We start from the raw sequence: 23,274 nt of genomic DNA, 5'->3' as shown, positions 1-23,274 counted from the left end.
GTCCCTCATTGTGAAGATGTGCCTGTACCTGTGTTTACCATAAATAACAGTCATCATGATGATTTTTTGGCTCTCTCCACACCATTGGAACACCAAATTTGAAGCTTTTTCTTTGTCCTTTGCTCCATTTTCGTAATAATTCGATACATGCTTTGCACACTATGTGTGGTGCCCAAAACTTGTCTTGGTCCCCAAGCATAACCCCAAAATAGGCAAAATACACTTTTTTTACGAAGTCTGTTATGTTTCTTCTATGTTTTGGCAGTGTATATTCACCACAAATGTAACAGAATGAGTCTGGATCGTTAAGACAACTTCTTCATGATGAGTTCATGCTTTTCACTGGAAAACAGACAACAACATAAAGTTAGTGCAAAAATCAAGCTATGAACAAACTTTTAGAACACTAATTAACACAAAACTATATTGAGAACTGCTCAGTTCAAGTACTAATCCAAAGAAATTAATGAGATGATGCGTCGCATTTACCAACAAGTGCTATAAATAAGATACCAAAAATCTCAAAAACTTGAGCCAATCTGGCAAAACTGATGACATATTCAGAATCAGCACCCCAAAAATACCCTAAATTCGATGAAATATCTTTGGCACCAAAAATGCTGTTGACCAGTGTTATACATTACAGCTTCTGAAAATCCACTTCTTTGAGAGGGTGAAAGCTGCACAAAAACTTCCAAGGAAAAACAAGCATCTGTGCCAGTCCAGATAAGCGGCTCCTATGTCAGTGCCGCTTACCTCTGTGTAATCAGAATGTGATAATTGTACAAATGTTAACGCGATACGGATCAATAATTATGTCTGGAAGAGAAGATCAATAACTGCATTGATTTCCCATGGAGATGCACAATGGAATCTTGCTCAACAGTTTCTCAGTTACCTGCTGGATATTAATATCGAGCCCCACGAAAAAGAATTTTTTTCCAGGGGTGCACACTACCTTGTGTTAGCATGGCCCACATAGGACACTCTCCTGAACTTCTCCTTCTAGTGGCTGCATGTATCAAAACTTCGTGGGGTTTCGCCCGAATCTGTGTCCCTTATGCTTGCAAATTGGCCAGTTCTGTTTCGCCCTAAAAGGTTTTTGCAGATATTTGCAGGAGGTGCCGATTTTTTGGTAAATGTCAGAAGTGACACCAGTCTCAGGCTTGGGATAGGGTCACACGAACATTTGCTCCAGATCTCAGAAAAAAAACCGGGATCACACTACCATGTGTGATGTGAGAAACTCGCGCATCAACACCCGGCACTGCCACCGACACTCAGGACCGGAGCTGCGGCTGCATGTATTTCTATGCAGCCGCAGCTCCGGTCCTGAGTGCCGGCGGCAGCGCCGGGTGTTGATGCGAGAAACTCGTGCGGGTTTCCCGCATCACACACTGTAGTGTGATCCCGGCCAAACAGTCCTATTATTCTCATCACAGTGGCATCAGTTTTCCTTGTAAGGGGAAAGAGAGGAAAAAAAAAAGTTTCTCCACTTTGTCAGGCTGTGAAAATTGCACCAAACTCATATCATCAGAGTGCAGTCCAATTTTTTTTTCACAGACCCATAGACTGGCATTGCCAATTTTTGATCCTACACTCTTAACAAAATTGAACATTTGTAAAGCCCCTGTCACGGGGCAGTTGTGAGAAGACAGGGGACGAGGAACCAGGGCCCCTAAACTGCCCCTCAGGCTAAAGGAGGGCCCTGACTCTCCTTAACTTGGGGGTACACTTAATGGTAGTGAGGCCCAAGTCTCCGACCTGTCACTGTCTCCTGTTTAGCCCTGAGCTAAACCCCCAACCCCCTCCCCAGGAGGTCAGACAGGGAACAAATGGTACTGCACAAAAACCCAAAAGGAAAGGATTAAACAGAATGGGGTAATACAAAACAACACTTAGCTTGCTCTGCTGCAATGCTCCAGGACAGCAGAGTTAGCCACTTGAAAACAACATAGAACTGAAGCACCACAGAACTCTGTCAGCTCCTGAACTCCAGCTTGGTTGGTCTCCAAAGAGGAACAATATCACCAACAGCTAGCTGGTGCACCTGGTGAGCTTATATAGGAAGGTGGGAGTGGTTTCCACCTGCCTCAACAGATAGACCAGCCATGCAATAACACCAGCGGCCACCGGGGGCAAAAACCCACCAGCAGACCAACTAAACTGATATTAACCCCTCGATGGCCTGAAAGGAAAAAACGTTATATATGAGGATCTAGATCTGACATCAATCCAAAGATGGATTGTGACAGCCCCATAGAATATTATAGATATGAGTGCTATCCATGAAATCCATGTGTAGCACTCATCCAAGAAAATCAGTTGCATGAACGAGCCTGTATGGTAAGAAGTATGCTCATCACACCACTCAGGGTCAACTCCAGATCAATCTCCTGCAATAGACATTTCTCCACTTGGCCCTTCTGTCTCCAGTACTGGTACTAATAACTCAATGGTGGTGACCTGGAGGAACCATCAGGGATGACCCGGAGCCAGAGGCGTAGCTAGGGTTTTGGTTCGGGGGGGCGAAACTTCTGAGTGGGCCCCTAACTAGGTAACCTTGATTACAACTCAGTGACACACCCTAATAGTGGATGTAGGAGATGACTGCGCTCTTACTGAATATAATCCCTATATAAAGACCAACATGGATATTACCACAATATGGTCAGTGGTAAATACCAGTCCTACAAAACATATAAGTGATTACTGCACAGAGTTTGTGTCTTACCGCTGACGATCTTTCTGATTGAATCGTTCACATTTCACGTCTTTTCCATCTGGCCCAAACCGACATGACAACTCCTCCAGCCAGGACTCAGCTACAGAGAATACAACAACGACACGTTTCACTTCTCATATTCCAGCCCAATCACCATGTATCCCCAACCTGCACAAACCCCTCATCCTGCTGATACCCCAATGCTGAGCCGCTGCTGCCGTATGTGTCCCTATTACAGCACCTGATACCCCAATGCTGAGCCACTGCTGCCGTATGTGTCCCTATTACTGCACCTGATACCCCAATACTGATCCGCTGCTGCCGTATGTGTCCCTATTACTGCACCTGATACCCCAATGCTGAGCCACTGCTGCCATGTGTCCTTATTACGGCACCTGATAACCCAATGCTGAGCCTCTGCTGCCGTATGTGTCCCTATTACTGCAGCTGATACCCCAATACTGAGCCGCTGCTGCCGTATGTGTCCCTATTACTGCACCTGATACCCCAATGCTGAGCCACTGCTGCCGTATGTGTCCCTATTACGGCACCTGATACCCCAATGCTGAGCCGCTGCTGCCGTATGTGTCCCTATTACGGCACCTGATACCCCAATGCTGAGCCACTGCTGCCGTATGTGTCCCTATTACTGCACCTGATGCCCCAATACTGAGCCGCTGCTGCCGTGTGTGTCCCTATTAATGCACCTGATACCCCAATGCTGAGCCTCTGCTGCCGTATGTGTCCCTATTACTGCACCTGATACCCCAATACTGATCCGCTGCTGCCGTATGTGTCCCTATTACTGCACCTGATACTCCAATGCTGAGCCACTGCTGCCATGTGTCCTTATTACGGCACCTGATAACCCAATACTGAGCCGCTGCTGCTGTATGTGTCCCTATTACTGCACCTGATACCCCAATGCTGAGCCGCTGCTGCCGTATGTGTCCCTATTATTGCACCTGATACCCCAATGCTGAGTCGCTGCTGCCGTATGTGTCCCTATTACTGCACCTGATACCCCCTATATACACACGGCTCCGTCCGCACCCCCTATTCACACACGACTCCGCTCCGTACACCTTGTACATATGCAGCTCTGCTCCATACATGCTGTACACACGCGGCTCTGCTCCGTACACCCCGTACACACACGGCTCCGCTCCGCACACCTTGTACACAAACGGCTCCGCTCATCCCATACACACAGCTCCGCTCCTCCGTACACCTCATACATGCATATCTCTGCTCTGTACACCCTTTACACACACGGCTCCACTCTGTACACCTCATACACACACAGCTCTGCTACATCCACTCTGTAAACCCCTCCTGACCCCACACAGAAACTTCACCTCATCCAGCCAGCACCATGACAACCAGTCCTGCAGCCACTGAAGACCCCTGATCATGTGACCGCTGACTCCGCCCCTCTTGTGACCTCATCACAGGTCCTGTGTGCACAGAATAGCCCAGGACGACATTGCTGGCTGAGAGGTGGGGGGCCCACTACTGGCATCGGGGCCCCCCACCGCCCTCTCAGGGGCCCATAGCGGCCGGGCAGCAGAGTAGGGAGATTGATTCTCCCTACTCTGCTGCAAAATAGTGGTGTAGTGTAGCTCCGGTGGGCCCACTCAGAGCGCGGGGCCCGGGGCCACCACCCCCTCCACCCCCCGGTAGCTACATTGTGTTGAGATTCATATTCTAGGGCTTTCCAGAGTCAACATCACTGAGGTAGACAACTCTCAGAGGATATTCTGAGTCCAGAAAGCCTGGATCTAGAGCAGTGTTCCCCACCTCCAGTCTTTAAAAGTCACCAACAGGTCATGTTTACAGGATTTCCTTAGTATTGTCAAGGTGATGGAATTATCAACTTTGCCATACTAAGGAAATCCTGAAAACATGACCTGATGGTGGCTCTTGAGGAATGCAGTTGGGGAACACTGACATAGAGGCTATTCTGAGATCTTTTGCTAGCTCTGATGTGACCTATTTGCTTTCCATCTAATCTCCAAACCTATTTCCACAGGTTCCGAGACCCACAGGTCTTTGCAGAGAATGCGTTGGTCCCGCTTTGCTTAGCGGTCTCTCTGTTCTTTCTCTTCTGGACTCTGCCCCTTCTTTTCTGCATTCTGAAGTGAATACTCCGACCTTATCCACCTTGCATCATGAAATCCAAATGTTTTATTGACACTATCATCTAAACCATTCTCCAGCCTTCATTTGCCAAGGTTTATCACCAACACTCTCCATGGTTTTTTCTATTATTCCAAGAGTTTTCTTTTTTTTCTCCAGCCTAAATAGACTAGTCCAATTTTGGCTTCTATTGAGGAACAGGTTTCTGGCCCTTCCATTCTCCTTCAAGTGCACCCTTCCTCTGGGAGTTGGTATATTGGTCCTTACTTTCGATGCATCTAGTGGAGCATTTTTGCCCCCAATATGATCCTATATTCGCTTCAGGATTTAAGCCTTTTCTTGGAGCCTCTTATGATTTCCTTTCCTAGAATGTAGCATTTCTGGTGGCAATCACTTCCATTCCCAGGATTTCTGAGCTTCCTACGATCTCCTACAAGTCTCTTTTCTTTGTTCTCCATCAGGACATGGTGGTCCTAAGCTTCATGCCATTCTCTGTCTTAAAGGTGGTATTGGCATTCCACCAAAATTAGGACATTGTCCACCCTTAATTTTTCCCACCATTCTACTTCCGGCATTTTGGTTCTTTCTTTGTGATCCTTGATGGGCCGGCAATGGTTTGCTGTCCTCCAAGATGACCATTGCCAGACGCATTAACTCAGCCGTTTTGGGCACCCACTCTTTCCACAAGGATGGTCGGAGCCTATCAAGTGATCAAGCTTCCATTTCACAAGGCTGCCACCTCTGTTCATTCTTTCTTCAGTTCCTTCAAGATTGCTACAATGGCCTCTATCAGCATCAGAGGTGCTTCAGGTCACTGTCTGCCAGGTGGTCTGTGTGGTCAGTTATGGATATTGCCTACCCTCTGGGACTGCTCTAGGACATCCCATGGTGCTGTGTATTTATGCTGCTATGCTCTTAATGCCGGCCCACAGCTGCAGAGCCGTCCCACTGTCTCACCAGACCCCCATGCAGCTGAAGCAATGTGTCCCCCGTCAGAACCCCCAATCCAGACAGAACCTGTGATGACGAGCAAAGTTTTGAAGAACTCTGGATACAAACATCTGATCTCAGCAAATAAATGTTCGATTTAAGGCGCAATACAAATTATTTGTTAATTTCTCATGGTTTCCAAGATCTTGGATTGCTGTCCCTTTAATAGGATTTAATAGAATCTTTAATATTCTGTCCTGTTCAGGTGCATTTCCGCTAAAACCATGTGATCACCCACCAGTCTATAACCCCCTTTATGGTGTAGTAATAATGTCTTTCTTGTTTCTCCGGTAGTGTCCTGCTGGATGATGAGGATGATGATCTGTTGCTGGTCCCGGCTCTTACTATTAGCGACAGCACAAATAACAGGTACCCATATGATAACCTATGATAAGCAATAGCAATGTCTGTATCCCCCATTGTATGATCAAAGGATGGAGGAAAGGTGAAATTGAGGAAGACACCAAAGGAAGAAAATCTGAGTTAATAGAAGAGTACTCAACTTGGACCGGTGTGGGAAAGACTCCCAAATGTACCAAGTACAAGAAACATAGTAATATACTAACATAGTTAACAAGGCCGAAAAAAGCCATGTGTCCATCCAGTTCAGCCTATATTCCGTCATAATAAATCCCCAGATCTACGTCCTTCTAAAGAACCTAATCACTGTAAGATACAAAATTGTTACGCTCCAGGAAGACTTCCAGGCCTCACTTGAACCCCTCAACTGAGTTCGCCATCACCACCTCCTCAGGCAGGGAATTCCAGATTCTCACTGCCCTAACAGTAAAGATTCCTCTTCTATGTTGGTGGAAAAACCTCTCCTCCAGACGCAGAAAATGCCCCCTTGTGACCGTCACCTTCCTTGGTATAAACAGATCCTCGGAGAGATATTCGTATTGTCCCCTTATATACTTATACATGGTTATTAGATCGCCCCTCAGTCGTCTTTTTTCTAGACTAAATAATTCTCATTTTGCTAATCTCTGAGTATTGGAGTTCCCCCATCCCCTTTATTAATTTTGTTGCCCTCCTTTGTACTCGCTCTAGTTCCATTATATCCTTCATGAGCACCGGTGCCCAAAACAATACACAGTACTCCATGTGCGGTCTAACCAGGGATTTGTACAGAGGCAGTATAATGCTCTCATCATGTGTATCCAGACCTCTTTTAATGCACCCCATGATCCTGTTTGCCTTGGCAGCCGCTGCCTGGCACTGGCTGCTCCAGGTAAGTTTATCATTAACTAGAATCCCCAAGTCCTTCTCCATGTCAGATTTACCCAGTGGTTTACCGTTCAATGTGTAATGGTGATATTGGTTCCTTCTTCCCAAGCGTGTAACCTTACATTTATCATTGTTAAACTGCATCTGCCACCTTTCAGCCCAAGTTCCCAACTTATCCAGATCCATCAGTAGCAGAATATTATCTTCTCTTGTATTGACTGCTTTACATAGTTTTGTATCATCTGCAAATATCAATATTTTACTGTGTAAACCTTCTACCAGATCGTTAATAAATATGTTGAAGAGAATAGGTCCCAACACCGACCCCTGCGGTCCCCACTGGTCACAGCGACCCAGTTAGAGAATATACCATTTATAACCACCCTCTGCTTTCTATCACTAGGCCAGTTACTTACCCATTTACACACATTTTCCCCCAGACCCGGCATTCCCATTTTGTGTACCAACCTCTTGTGTGGCACAGTATCAAACGCTTTGGAAAATATACCACGTCCAATGACTCACCTTGGTCCAGTCTATAGCTTACCTCTTCATAACTACATCAAAACAAAAAAAAAAAAACTGGCCAAACACACCTGTTAATGTACATACAATGTGTATGAGAACCTTGTCTATATAGATTCCCATGGTCAGGAGCAAAAAAGTCAGGTCCAGATCTTGCCTCTGTCTATTTTGAGGCCCGTTGGCACAGAGTGAGTTGAGCTACTAGAATTAGGGACCATCCTGACTGGGTACACCTTGTTGAAGTGGGATGACTTTTATGGATTTTTGATCAAGATAGTGTAAACTAAGCACTCTATGTTACTGCTATTTATTTACAGTTTGTTGATGTCTTTTTAAAAATGTGGTGCCCAAAACTGGTCACGGTATTCCAGATGAAGTCTGACTAAAGAGGAGTAGAGCGGTATAATGACTTCATGTGATATAGACTCTAGGTTTCTCTTAATGCAATGCCAGAACTGTGTTTGCCTTTTTTGCTGCTGCATCACACTGTTGACTCATGTGCAGTCTGTGATCTATTAGTATACCCAAGTCTTTATGACACGTACTGTTGCTTAGGTCTATTCCTTCCATTCTGTCAATTTAGTTTTTCTTGCACATTTTTGTAGAGAACATGGATCCACCTGAGATCCTGTCATTGAAGTCAAATCCAGCAAAGGACTCATTGTTCTTAATAATATCATGGAAAAGACCAACCCTGGCACCTGACGAGTTAGACGTGAACTGCAGCCTACGGTACAAACAGCTCCAGGATGATCATTGGGTCAGTATGACAAAAACTAACAGATATTCTGTACAAAAAGAAGAATAGATGATGTACACTCACCCCTGAAACCCATGTACTGAATCCTGTACTGATCCTGACTTACATCCTGTATTATACCCCAGAGCTGCACTCACTATTCTGCTGGTGCAGTCACTGTGTACATACATTCCACCCTTGTATATATGATATATTTCTCTTGTTTGAATACTTTAATAGTCAATATAATGTCTGTGTTTCTTGTCTCAGGACTACACCCCTGACCTGTCCATGGGGAAAGAGAAGGAAATGAGCTACAACCTCAGCGGACTCCTTCCCTACACGGAGTATGTGGCCGCTGTACGGTGCATTGGGAACAGTGGTCAGCTGTTATGGAGTGAGTGGAGCACTGCCCTCTCGTCAAAGACTCCGGAGAAAGGTAAGTTGTTGCAGGGGCACATGACAGCAGTTTGGTCTCTGGTCTTGGCACAGTAGTTTGGGACTGTGATATAATATGGAGCAATACCAGTGACCAGCATGCCAAATTTTATTATTATTATTATTACTATTATTATTTATTTCTATAGCACCATTGGTTCCATGGTGCTGTACATGGGAAGGGGTTACATACAAATTACAGATATCACTTACAGTAAACAAACTAAGGCTATGTGCACACAGTGTGGATCCTCCCGCGGATTTTTCTGCGCGGATTTTACTAAATCCGCAGGTCAAATGACCTGCATTTTTCCTGCGGCTTTCTTCCTTTTTTTGCGGTTTTACTGTGGTTTTTGTGCGGTTTTCCAACTGCGGATTTGTAGAATGGAGCAGGTGGAAAACTGCAGCAAAACCGCATAAAAGAAGTCACATGCTGCTTTTTTTTTTCCGCGCGGAAAAAAGCGCAGCATGTGCACAGCGGTTTTTTTTTTACATAGGCTATAATGGTACTGTACATCACCTGCAGTTCTGCTGCAAATCCGCTGCAGATCCAGAGCAGAATCCGTACCGTGTGCACAGGGCCTAACAATGACAGACTGATATAGAGGGGAGATGACCCTGCCCTTTCGGGCTTACATGCTACAGGATGGTGGGGAAGCAGACAGTAGGTTGGGGGGTTGCAGCAGCTCCAGTGATGGTGAGGCGGTAGCTCCAGTAGTGGTGAGGAGGCAGTGGAGTTATTGCAGGCTGTAGGCTTTCCTGAAGAGATCCGAGTGTGGTTGATAGCCGTACGTGTTGGGGAAAAGAATTCCAGATGATGGGGGCTATTCGGGAGAAGTATTAGAGACGATTAGGTGAGGAGCGAATAAGTGTGGAGGAGAGAAGGAGGTCTTGGGAGGATCGGAGATTACGTGAGGGATGATATCAGGAGATTAGTTCAGAGATGTATGGAGGAGACAGGTTATAGATGGCCTTGTAGGTCAGTATTAGTTTGAATTGGATACGCTGAGGGAATGGGAGCCAGTGAAGAGATTTGCAGAGAGGAGAAGTGGAGGAGTAGTGAGGAGAGAGATGAATTAGTCGGGCGGCAGAGATAAGGATGGACTGGAGAGGTGCGAGAGTGTTAGCAGAGAGGCCACAGAAAAGGATGTTGCGGTAGTCGAGCCGGGAGATGATTTGGGCATGCACAAGCATTTTAGTAGATTGAGGGTTGAGGTAGGGGCGGATTCTGGAAATATTTTTGAGCTGGAGGCGACAGGAGGTGGAAAGAGCTTGGGTGTGCGGTTTGAAGGACAGGGCAGAGTTAAGGGTTATGGTTTTTGAAGCCTAAGATGTTGGATGGTAGCAATATATGAAGTGAGTTATGGTAACGATGTTTATGTGTGAGATGGTAAAAGTGTGAATTTTTCTTCTTGTGTGAATGTAGGCAGTGTGCTTCCAGATATCTACAGCTTTCGAATTAGTATCATATCTACTGTATGCACTAATTCTGTTCTGTTGCAAGCATAGGTGTTTGCAGCATGCGCCTTCGAAACGGTGACAGGATAGACATGAAAATTACCAGACTTTGAGTCTGCATAACCAGAGAACTGAATTTATGAAATATAGTATCAGAGCCAAGTTTACTACATAGATAAAATACTACAGCCAAGTTTACTACATAAATACAGTACCAGAAACAGCATAGTTACAGTACATGAACCAAGCCTAGTACATAGATATGGTACTTGAAGCATAAAGTAGTGCACAAATAAAGCACCAGAATGAAGCAACATAGATATTTTACCAAAATCAATCGTGCTACATAGATACTATACTGGAACCATCCTTTCTACATAGATACAGTAAGAAATCCAAATTTACTTGGTAGATTCAGTACCAGAACCAAGTTTGCTACATAAGTACTATATGAAAAAATCAGCAGAAGAAAAAAGCGTATAATCAACATGCAAAAATATCAATTTTATTCAAATTTTATAAAAAGACATAAAATCACATATATATAATACTAGATTTACAAGAAAGGTGCCAACAGTGCAAAGTCATGATCCCAAATCAGAGCCGGACTGGGACTAAAATTCAGCCCTGGCATTTGAAGTTACACAGGCCCACTAGTCACATGGTGACTATATAATATCTTTGTACACTTGTAGTTTACAAGAAGTGAGAGGAGATTGACACAACTATATAACATGTAGTCACAGCTGTGCCCAGTATTTCAGCTCAGTCCTATTTATTGCTTTTAGGTACAGTACTCCTCCCAAATCTCTGTCCCCTTTTGTATGCATGATTACAGAATTCCTGGCAGAACTGCTCTCTATTGGGCAACCAGACCCCCTGGTCATAGCCGCCCCTATCATACCTCCCAACTTTTGAAGAAGGGAAAGATGGACAAAGACTGCGGCGCGCATAGCGCGCCGCTGCAAATTTTGGCCACGCCCAGCCACACCCATTTCACAACTAGTCACACCCATGTCCACACCTAATCGCACCCATTTAGCACTGCTGATCACACTGACTGGTACTGAGGGCACAGTGGCTGGCATTATGGGCACACTGACTGGCACTAAGGAAGAGAGAAAACAGAGAGAGAGAGAAAAAAGAAAACAGAGAGAGCGAGAAAGAAAGGGGAAAGAAAGAACAGTGAGAGACAAAGAAAGAACAGTGAGAGACAGAGAAAGAACAGAGAGAGAAAGAAAGAGGGGAAAGAAAGGACAGAGAGAGACAGAGAAAGAACAGAGAGAGAAAGAAAGAAGTAAAGAAAAGAAAGAACAGAGAGAAAGAGAGGAAAGAAAAAGAAAGAAAGAGGGGAAGAAAGAACAGAGAGAGAAAAAAGAAAGATTAGAGAGAGAAAGAAAGAACAGAGAGAGAAAGAAAGAACAGAGAGAGAAAGAAAATGAGGGAAAGACAGAACAGAGAATGAAAGAACAAAGAAAGTAAAAGAGAGAAAGAAATAAAGAAAGATTCTACAAAGATACTATAGCAGCCCGGCTCCCATTGTAGTGCCCACCTGAGCCTCCCGGTGCAGGACCTATCATGATCCGCTCACATGGCCGGCATCCCCGATTCCAAGGCGATCCTGCTGTCTGCGCTGTCGGAGGAGGACACGGTGATGGATCTGAAGCATTCCTGGTTCCGTCACAATCTCCTCAAGAAATTCTCATTTCCGGTCAGCTTCCAGCACGTCACTTCCAGTGGAACGTCATGTGTGTGTTTTAAAATGCTCCTCGGGGCTCCGCTGTGTACTCCTGTGTCCGTGGGAAAAGCCCGCTTTGTATGCTTTGTACACACTTGGCTCCGCTCCATACATCCCGTACACATATGGCTCCACTCCATACACACGGCTCCACTCCGTCCACCTCGTACACGCGTGGCTCCTCTCCGTACACCTCGTACACGCGCGGCTCCGCTCCGTACACCTCGTACACGCGCGGCTCCGCTCCGTACACCTCGTACACACGGCTCCTCTCCGTACACCTCGTACACACACACGGCTCCGCTCCGTACATCTCGTACACACGGCTCCTCTCCGTACACCTCGTACACACGGCTCCTCTCCGTACACCTCGTACACGCGCGGCTCCTCTCCGTACACCTCGTACACGCGCGGCTCCTCTCCGTACACCACGTACACACACACGGCTCCGCTCCGTACATCTCGTACACACGGCTCCTCTCCGTACACCTCGTACACACGGCTCCTCTCCGTACACCTCGTACACGCGCGGCTCCTCTCCGTACACCTCGTACACCTCGTACACGCGCGGCTCCTCTCCGTACACCTCGTACACACTGCTCCGCTCCGTACACCTCGTACACACTGCTCCGCTCCGTACACCTCGTACACACTGCTCCGCTCCGTACACCTCGTACACACTGCTCCGCTCCGTACACCTCGTACACACTGCTCCGCTCCGTACACCTCGTACACTCACGGCTCCGCTCCGTACACCTCGTACACACACAACTCTGCTACATCCACACTGTAAATCCTGACCCCACACATACATACCTCAACCAGCACCATGACAACAGCAAAGCAGAGTCTTGCAGACGGTAGAGGCAAGGCTGAGCGCACAGGACCTGTGATGAGGTCACAGGAGGGGCGGAGTCAGGGGGTGACATGATCAGGGGTCTGGACAAAGGCTCCTGATCATGTGACCCCCTGACTCCTCCCCTCCTGTGACCTCATCACAGGTCCTGCGAACAGAGCGAGCAGGCAAGCGAGTGCGACGCTGTGAGTGGCTGGGGGGAGGGGGTCTCATGCTACGGCGAGGATGGGGTGCGTGGGGGGGCGTGGAACTTGAAACTATCACCGCCGTGCCCGCAGAGGGCCGGCGGCAGGAGCAACAGTGGCCGCAGCAGCTGGCAAGCGGACAGATGATCGGGCGCTGCCGCCCGCGGCCCACGTGACAGCGGCCCAGCGGGAAAATGCCCGGTTAGTTATATTGCCAATCCGGGCCTGTCCCAAATGTACTTACAAGAGCGACACCAAAACTGGGCAGGTAGGGATTATATTATATAACACTAGCTGAAAAGCCCGGCGCTGCCCGGTCTTAGTAACTAACTGTGGTTAGTTATAACAAATTATAATTATCCTACATCCCATAGTTCCATGCCCATATACCCATCATACATATTCTCCACCCCATAGTCCCATGCCCATATACCCATCATACATATTCGCCATCCCATAGTCGAGTGCCCATATACCCATCACACATCCTTCATCTCATAGTCCCATGCCCATATACCCATAATACATATTTTCCATCCCATAGTCCCATGCCCATATACCCATCATACATATCCGCCATCCCATAGTCGAGTGCCCATATACCCATCACACATCCTCCATCCCATAGTCCCGTGCCCATATACCCATCATACATATTCTCCATCCCATAGTCCCGTGCCCATATACCCGTCATACATATCCTCCATCCCATAGTCCAGTGCCCATATACCCATCACACATCCTCCATCCCATAGTCCCGTGCCCATATACCCATCATACATATCCACCATCCCATAGGCCCGTGCCCATATACCCGTCATACATATCCTCCATCCCACAGTCCAGTGCCCATATACCCATCACACATCCTCCATCCCATAGTCAACCATTATTACATCTAATGAGCGGCGAGGCTTGATGACATCAGCATCGCCATGGCAACCATTGTGACATCATAATGAGGGGTGGGGCTTGATACGCACACACTCTTTCCCCATTATGTAGATGGGGCATTATGACATAATGAGGGGTGGGGCTTGACGTGCACACACTTTTCCCCCATTATGTAGACAGGGGCAAAATTGTTTGGTGAACTGGAACGCGCGGGGTTAAAATTTCGCCTCACAACATAGCCTAGGACACTGTCGGGGTCCAGACGTGTGACTGTGCCAAATTTTGTGGCTGTAGCTGCGACGGTGCGGATGCCTATCCCGGACACACACACATACACACACACACATACATACACACACACACACTTTGAGTTTTATATATTAGATTACATATTAATCATAGCAGCTTTAATAGAAAATAGTCCTTTATGTGTAAATCATCAAAATTGCGCTGCTATATAAGTGACGGGGTAGCTATTTAGGGAGGGCTAAATTAACCCTTCACGGTTGAGCCAGCGATGTCCAAATTAATCCACAGAGTGTTGCTAGCAACTCAAATGACCACACGGAGACGGGGTCTCCGTACGGGAGGATCGAGGCAGATAACTAAGCCCCTTTATTTTAGTCACTTCTTTTATAACATTTTGCTTAATTATGCAAAGTTCTCAACTACCAATAACATCATTTCACTTTGTAAGTCAATAATATTGCAGGAAAACCGGAAACTACATATATGTCCTTATCCAAATAGAAAGTAGTATAATGGCATATTCTTCAGCGTTTTACACCCCGCCTCCCTTATCTTGCACCTGATGGGAACAGTCTGGTTTCATGACAGTTTGAACTTATCTAATTACAAAATTTATCTTACAGCAACAAAAATGGAGAAACGAAACCTTCAGGAAAAATGGAGAAGTGAAACTTCAGCTCTGATTTTAGTATTAACCCTTCACATTCCCCCCTAGATAAATTTTGTTAACACATATGCAGCATCAGAGGTGCTATCCCAAGCTATCAACTTGAGGGGTACTGGTCTTCACATGACTGATGCCGTGTTACCAGTCATGGCTATCGCGGGGCACCCGTCCCCCCTGTATACTGCAGTTCACGAATAACAATTTTGTTAACGGTGGTGATCTTTTGTAGGTAGCCATGTGCTTGACTTTGACATCTTCATCAAGTAGCCTTTTTTGAGATCGGTGCAGAGAAGAGCAGGGGCAACGACACCTTTGGTATCATCATTAGCTGGCTTAGTGTAGAATTTCCTAATACATACAGGAATACACCAAAGAACAAGTTTTAGTATCACATATACAACAAGGATACAGGCAGCAATGTGTAACAAGCTTTGCAAGATCCCAGCTATCCAGCCCCCAATTCCCTTAAACCAATTGGCTGGATTGAGAAAGGAGAAGGTGTCTGACCACCAACTGTCCTTATTACAATCATTGTCTTTATCGTATTGATCTCTGAGTCTTTGAATATCTTCTAACTTTAACTTTTAACTTCTACCAATAATAATATGGAAAATGCGAAAAACCAAAACATTATGCCCCCTTCATTTGCTATTGGCTTGTTAGGTGATGAGGAGGACTTGATAGGGACCGTCATACAAGGGTTCTAGTCCGTGCTTTCTGACATGCCTCTTCATGACTACCAAATCACCAGGCTTCAGGTTATAACAGGTGTCGGTTTCTGCTGAATCTGGAAAAGAAGAGGAAACTAGAACATAGGTGTTAGCAAGATTTTTACTAAGCTGAATAACACATTGAACAGCATGGTCAGTTTCTTCTGATAACTGCTGAGGCTGGAAATTTGCAACTGGGGGCCTAGTACCAAACAATATATCATATGGGAACAGGCCATATTTTGCAATAGGGGTAGTACGATTGTGGTATAGTACAATGGGTAGGAGCTCTGGCCATGGAGCCGTAGTCTCCTGCATCATTTTGGTCAATTGTCCCCTCAGTTTGCCGTTCAGCCTCTCAACTTTCCCACTGGATCGTGGGTGGTACGGAGTATGGAGGGCTACAGTGGATCCAAGCATTGTCAAAACTTCTTGGTACACATGAGAAGAAAAGGCCGGACCTTGATCACTTTCAATAACTTCTGGAACCCCATATCTGCATATGACTTCCATCACCAGTTTCTTCGCTGTGGTCTTCGCAGTCATGTTGGTAACAGGGAATGCTTCCGGCCAACTGGAGAACCGGGGCCCAGTAGAATTTTTGCACCAGTGCGAGGGCCTGATTCTTTCCTCGATGTGTAGGCCCATGTGCCCATATGGCAATAGCAGGGTACATCCGCTTAGGGAGACACACGAGTTGGTCCTTTTTTTTTTTTTTCCAGAGACCATTATCCATACGTGCCCCATCAGTCTTCCATTGCTTCACCTCTTCCTTTGGTGACATTCTCTGCATCGTCATTAAGCAGTCTCGCGGGGTCCGACAGAAAACTTCAGTCTGTTGTAGATCATCAGGTTCTTGTAGGGTCAATGCTTCTTGTAACTGTTTACGCTCAGAGCGTGTGGTCACCATAGTTGGTGTGGTTGGTTCAACGGGTAAAAGAGCGGCGGCTTTTGCTTGCATATCCGCAAATGTGTTTCCAACAGTCTGTGGACTGTTCCTAGGACCGTGGGCCTTAACTTTGATAATAGCCACCTGAGTAGGTAATTTGATCGAGTCCATGAGGGCTTTAACAGCTTCAGCATTTTTCACTGGGGTTCCGGCAGTAGTAATAAACCCTCGATTAGCCCATAGAGCCCCAAAATCGTGAGCAATACCAAATGCATACCGTGAGTCCGTGTATATATTAGCCCGTCTGTTCTTGGCCAAAGTACATGCAGTAGACATAGCCTGGAGTTCTGCTTCTCGTGCTGACTGTGAGGGCGGGAGTGCAGCTACGTGCACTACAGTGTCCTCTGTGGTAACAGCGTATCCCATGTGGAGTCTACCAAACTCGTCAGCATAACTTGAACCATCCGTGTATAACACCAGATCAGGATTTGGGGGTGGATTCTCACTGACATTTGATGGAGTAGCTGTTTCTTCTATCAGAAATTGGGAACAATGATATTGGAGGTAATCCTCTTCACTGCCATCTTTCCGTATAGTTCATTATACCGTCTGTCAAGGCATTGTAAAGGGGTTGCATTATGCGGGATGCATCCGGTATCCACTGACAAAAATAAGTGCATAGTCCAAGAAAAAGCTGGAGTTCAGTTTCATCTTTCGGGAAAGGAAGGGAGCTGACAGCTATTTTTCTTTCTTCTGCGAGGTGTCTGGCACCCTGAAGTAGACAGTGACCCAAGAATATCACTTGACCAAGGCAGAACTGAAGTCTCGAGGCCGAAACCCGACAGTTCAGTGCTGCCAGATACTTAAGGAGGCTAACGATGGCAACAATGGCAAAAGACACCTGCTCATATTTTTTTTTTTTTGCAAACTGGACTGTTTTGGGTCCCTTGTGGCATCTGTGGGAAAGGCATGCAAAATACAGATTTCCTCACTGTCTTCATCTACATAGGGATTATATAACATAAGAACCATCTGACCATCATCTTGGAATTGTATTCTGGAGCGGAACTGTGATAATAAATCTGCCCCTAGTAAATTTACTGGACATGTGGGAGAGATTACAAACTGAGTAGTAACCTCGGGGAAGGGTTTTATGGGATTTATAAAAGTATATTAATTGGGTGTGCCATCTACTCCGATTAAAACAGCGGCCTGTATGACAATCTCTCTGAAAGTGTCCGAATCTGGCATAGCGCCAGAATTGCTGATGAGAATTAGCAGGGTTCCCAGTCATAGGATTAGGAGCTGAAGTCTGAGGGGGGGCCAGAGTTTGCTGTATGGGCTGAAGGGCACACTGATAAGGGACAAACTGTGTGCTCGCAGCCACACGGAGAGCGATGGTGGGGGCTGCTGTTAGAGCAGGGGCTGTCACAGCTGCCGCTGTTGATTTATTTTTCTGTTTCCTTGCTGCTGCAGAACGGGTTAAATTCTTCTGAAAACTTTTTATCACTTTCAATGCATTTTCCGGAGTGGAATTCTCAACATCAGGTCTAACTGAAATTATTGCCTCTTGCAATTCGGGTCTGAGGCCGGACATCAAAGCTGCCACAAAAAGATGTGTATGGGCTTCATTATACAGTGAGAATCCCAGATCTCTAAATACTACCATAAGATGCCCATAGAACTTCTCGGCAGTCTCCCCTTTGGCCTGTGTGATATCTGTGAGAGAGATAGCTTGGTCCGCTAATTTATCTTGTGCCCAAACCTTTAAAGCATTGCAGAAATCAACACCACTCTCATCGGTTTCCCCATCCAGATTCACATTATACATTATGCCACCCTCAATAATTGGAAAATACCCCTCCCTAACTTTTACTCGAAGTATGTGTAATAGATCTCTTCAGGGAGTGGAATAAATCTCTCGATCTCTCGATTTGCTGCCATTTGCCTGTAGAAAGCCATGGGGGAAGTCTCTGGATCAGGTAATTGATTGCAGGGTGTCTATTTGGGATGGGGTGAAGGGAGTATACTCATAACTAGAGTTGAGCGACTTTTGGTTTTTTAGGGTCGAGTTTCGTTTCGTGAAACCCGACTTTTCCAAAAGTCGGGTCGAGCAAGATCGGACGATTATAGGGAAAAGTCGGGGTCGTCCCGAAACAAGAAACCCAATGTAAGTCAATGGGGAATAAAAGTCGGCAGTGAGAGGAGGACAGGAAACACACCTACAGTGCTCATTTGAATGCCAAAAGCATCAATTCTTCTTACTTAAGCTTGTCAACCTTAATTAACTTCATAATACAAGTTACGCACTGAAAAATGGGGGTTATTTGGCTAAAGTTGTGGGGGGTAGGGCTGGCTCCAGGTTTTCATGTGCCCTGGGCGAAAGAGCGCCCCTTTAACACATACCACAACTCATCATGCTCCGATACGGCAGAGAAATAGCGGTATAGTACAATGAAAAATACTTCACTTTTTACATCTCATGACGAGGCCCATCTATTTCTCCATACAGAATCATTGGTCCCATATAATGTTTGAAACAGTATATGATGAGCTCCACATAATGCTACAGTATATGTTGGTCCCCATGGATGAAGCTCCACTGTCTTATGAGCCCAAATAATGCTCCAAACATAATGGGCCCCATTTCTAATGCTCCAGTGTATAATGGGCCCTGTAAATGCTGCTCCAGTGTCTGATGTCCACCTTTGGAATGTTCCAGTGTATGGTAAATTGCTGTCCCAACATTGAAAACAATCAAATAAGTCTCCTCGCTAGGGAATCCCTGTACTAGTCTGGACTCCTCGTCGTCCCCATCTTCCATCTCACTGCACAGTATTTCAACCTTGCAAGTGCTGTGATCCTGAGCAAGCAGGGAGGGCCCACTCGTTGGCGACGGCACTGGCACAGGGCCCCTGATAGTACGGTGGTGTGTCTGATGGCGGGTGGGCCGAACCTGCACTTTCAGCTGCAGCTTCCTCTTTGTCACCGTGTAAGATGGAACTGTATATGGGAAGGGTAACCCGAGTTTCATCAGGGTCAGATTCAGGCCGTGTAGCGTGCGAGGGGAATGTAGTGGTCTGGGTCAATGTACCAGCAGATTCATCGAGCAGTGGCTGGGCATCAGTGCACTTGTGTCGCCCCCAGGAGTACGGTCGCCACAGTGGCATTACCTTCCTCCTAGGGAGTGTGATGTCATGCTTGGGAGCAACGAAGGATCTCTCTAGCAGGTTAACTGATTGGGCGGCGTTATTCCCACGAGTCATGACCCTCCAAACAGCGTTCATGAAGGCAAAGTGTTTGTTTTACGTGGGCAGTATGGTTGCAAAGCTGAACCTTAAAGGAATGTCCAGAAGGGCACCACCAGGAGTGGAGCCTACGGTTAAATTCGACTCCACCTGGGAAACCTCAACCATGCCAGCTACAGAAAAGATGCACACATTGCAAGCTTAATTCCGTTAACGAACGAGACTCCGTCATGCCCCGCGGTCCGAGTCCGGCTTACTAGAGGGACACGTGAGGCTCTGGCACATGAGATTGGCCAATAACTGGTGTGTCATGCCCTTACATGTCCGTGGCTGCATGTGCGCTACACTGAAAAGGCCAGCGTTTGTCGCTTACAGGTGCAGATAACCCGCTGAACAACGTTAGTGATGGGGATCACTGATTACAATTATTACCCGTGAACGATGATTTCCCAGTAAGTGCAGGTCAACCGCAGTTCCGGAATTAGGCCTAACCGTCATTCCTGAAAAAATGAAAAACTTACGTGTGCAAACCACAGGTGCTGTAGCTTGCTTAACAGCTCGCCAGCCGTTCTCACGCCCAGTATGGATTACACGTGATTGCACAAAGGTGAGAAAGGGTACCGTATCCCCGGATAACATGTATGGATAGCGTACACATTCAAAATATATGTCTATACATCAGGAGGCAGGCTCAGATGGTGTTAGGCCCAGTATGGATTGCACGTGATTGCACAAAGGTGAGAAAGGGTACCGTATCCCCGGATAACATGTATGGATAGCGTACACATTCAAAATATATGTCTATACATCAGGAGGCAGGCTCAGACGGTGTTAGGCCCAGTATGGATTGCACGTCATTGCACAAAGGTGAGAAAGGGTACCGTATCCCCGGATAACATGTATTGATAGCGTACACATTCAAAATATATGTCTATACATCAGGAGGCAGGCTCAGACGGTGTTAGGCCCAGTATGGATTGCACGTGATTGCACAAAGGTGAGAAAGGGTACCGTATCCCCGGATAACATGTATGGATAGCGTACCCATTCAAAATATATGTCTATACATCAGGAGGCAGGCTCAGACGGTGTCAGGCACAGTATGGATTTGACGGCCCAGACTACACAGCGGAGGAGCAGGGAGAGGTAAAGATTGCAAATGCTGGGGCCCTGCCCAAGCAAGGGGGGCCCACTCGTGGGCGTCGGTACTGGCACTGGGCCCCTCATAGTACGGCGGTGTGTCTGACGGCGGGTGTGCACCACCACCGTCAGAGACACTTGATTGCACTATGAGGGACCCTGTGCCAGTGCCTGCGCCCAAGAGTCGGCCTACCCACCTGTCCAGGGCAACGGCACTCGCACGGTGTCGTGCGCTAGGTGGTGACCCCAGCCATGGGGGGGGGGAGGCAGCACAGTTAGGGAGTTTTAAAAAGTGGCATATGTTGATGTTGGACATTCAGCTGATGCAAAAGGCGAAATAGGTCAAGTCCCAGGAGGAGGTGGACCAAAGCAAGCCATTTTTCTGTCACCCTATGTGTCATCAGGGGAAGGTGGGACAAAATCCTTGGAAACCCATGCATGGTTCATTTTAATGAAGGTTAGATCATCCACATTTTGGGTTGACAGACGGGTCCTTTTTTCTGTCAGGATTGATCCAGCTGCACTGAAGACTCTTTCCGATAGCACACTTGCAGCTGGGCAAGCGAGGTCCTGTAAGGCAGTGGTCCCCAACCGCCGGTCCACGGCCCAGCACCGGGCCGCTGCAGTGCCCTTGCCGGTCTGCGGACACAAGGGGAGCCAGGGGCGGTCAGTGGCATAGCGGGGGCTGGGGCGGCGCGCAGCAGTTCTTAGCGGCGGCCAGGGAGCGATCCAAGCAGCTCCGCTGCCTGCAAGAGGGAATAGCAGGAGCGGAGCTGCAAGGACCCGTCCACTGCGTCCAGCTTCCTGCCCGCCGCCCGCGCTTCCTGTCTCTGACTGACACAGAGAGGAGCGCGGCCGCTGCTGTGTCAGAGCGAGGAAGCGCGGGCGGCGGGCAGGTGAGAGGAGAGAGGTGGTGTGTGTGTGTATGTATAATGTGTGTGTGTATGTATGTCTGTCTGTGTGTGTACATGTGTGTGTGTGTGTGTGTATGTGTGTTGGTCTGTGTTTGTGTAGCCTGGCCCTGGAGGAGATGGGGACATGAGGAGAAGACCATGAGGGGAGTGATGGAGAGACGGCAGTGATGGGGTGAAGGCAATGATGGAGAGATGGCAGTGATGGGGTGAAGGCAATGATGGGGAGAAGGGAGTGATGGGGTGAAGGCAATGATGGGGAGAAGGGAGTGATGGGGTGAAGGCAATGATGAAGAGATGGCAGTGATGGGGTGAAGGCAATGATGGGGAGAAGGGAGTGATGGGGTGAAGGCAATGATGAAGAGATGGCAGTGATGGGGTGAAGGCAATGATGGGGAGAAGGGAGTGATGGGGTGAAGGCAATGATGGGGAGAGAGGAGTGATGGGGTGAAGGCAATGATGGGGAGACAGCAGTGATGGGGTGAAGGCAATGATGGGGAGAAGGGAGTGATGGGGTGAAGGCAATGATGGAGAGATGGCAGTGATGGGGTGAAGGCAATGATGAAGAGATGGCAGTGATGGGGTGAAGGCAATGATGGGGAGAAGGGAGTGATGGGGTGAAGGCAATGATGGGGAGAGAGGAGTGATGGGGTGAAGGCAATGATGGGGAGACAGCAGTGATGGGGTGAAGGCAATGATGGGGAGAAGGGAGTGATGGGGTGAAGGCAATGATGGGGAGAAGGGAGTGATGGGGTGAAGGCAATGATGGGGAGACAGCAGTGATGGGGTGAAGGCAATGATGGAGAGATGGCAGTGATGGGGTGAAGGCAATGATGGGGAGAAGGGAGTGATGGGGTGAAGGCAATGATGGGGAGACAGCAGTGATGGGGCGAAGGCAATGATGGGGAGACAGCAGTGATGGGGTGAAGGCAATGATGGAGAGATGGCAGTGATGGGGTGAAGGCAATGATGGGGAGAAGGGAGTGATGGGGTGAAGGCAATGATGGGGAGAAGGGAGTGATGGGGTGAAGGCAATGATGGGGAGAAGGGGGTGATGGAGCACTTATTCAAAACCTATGGTGAGTTGAGTCACATTATAAATGTTATTTAATTATAAGTATGCACTGCTACACTACAACCGTGTCCATAGCCCTGCCCCCTTATGACCAAAGCCCCGCCCCTGCCACACCTCCATCCCCTCCCTGCCGGGCCATGGAAGAATGGTCTTGCTTGAAACCGGTCCCTGGTGCAAAAAAGGTTGGGGACCACTGCTGTAAGGCATATTGTGCCAATTCAGGCCAGGTGTCCAGTTTAGCGGCCCAATAGTCAAAGGGGAATGACCTGTGTGGGAGAACATCGATATGGGAGGAAAAGTAGTTTGTAACCATAGTTGACAACTGCTGTCTCCTGTCACTTTCCATCGATGCAGTATTACCAGTTGTTTGAGCGGTACTTGAAAAATCAGTCCACAACATTGTCATGAAACCCCTGTCTCCAACGCCACTTCTGCTGTGTGCACCATGAACACCTCTGCCAAGCTGCCCCC

The 23,274-nt window shown here is 47.3% G+C and overlaps 1 protein-coding gene across 1 annotated transcript in view; it reads left to right on the top strand.

Annotated features, from left to right (window-relative positions):
* The window catches only part of LOC141060409 (interleukin-31 receptor subunit alpha-like), an 83,282-nt gene that overhangs the window by 1,304 nt on the left and 58,704 nt on the right, over window positions 1-23,274 (top strand). The window contains exons 2-4 of the mRNA XM_073556647.1: window positions 6,149-6,223; window positions 8,212-8,366; window positions 8,616-8,784. Of these exons, the coding sequence (XP_073412748.1) occupies window positions 6,149-6,223; window positions 8,212-8,366; window positions 8,616-8,784 (399 nt within the window). The remainder of the gene's footprint in view (window positions 1-6,148; window positions 6,224-8,211; window positions 8,367-8,615; window positions 8,785-23,274) is intronic.

The sequence above is a fragment of the Dendrobates tinctorius genome, unplaced genomic scaffold (assembly GCF_039654945.1).
Source record: "Dendrobates tinctorius isolate UK_male_01 unplaced genomic scaffold, ASM3965494v1 ptg000237l, whole genome shotgun sequence".
Lineage (NCBI taxonomy): Eukaryota > Metazoa > Chordata > Amphibia > Anura > Dendrobatidae > Dendrobates > Dendrobates tinctorius.
The sequence above is the reverse complement of the archived record's forward strand: the minus strand, read 5'-3'. Positions and strand labels throughout refer to the sequence as shown.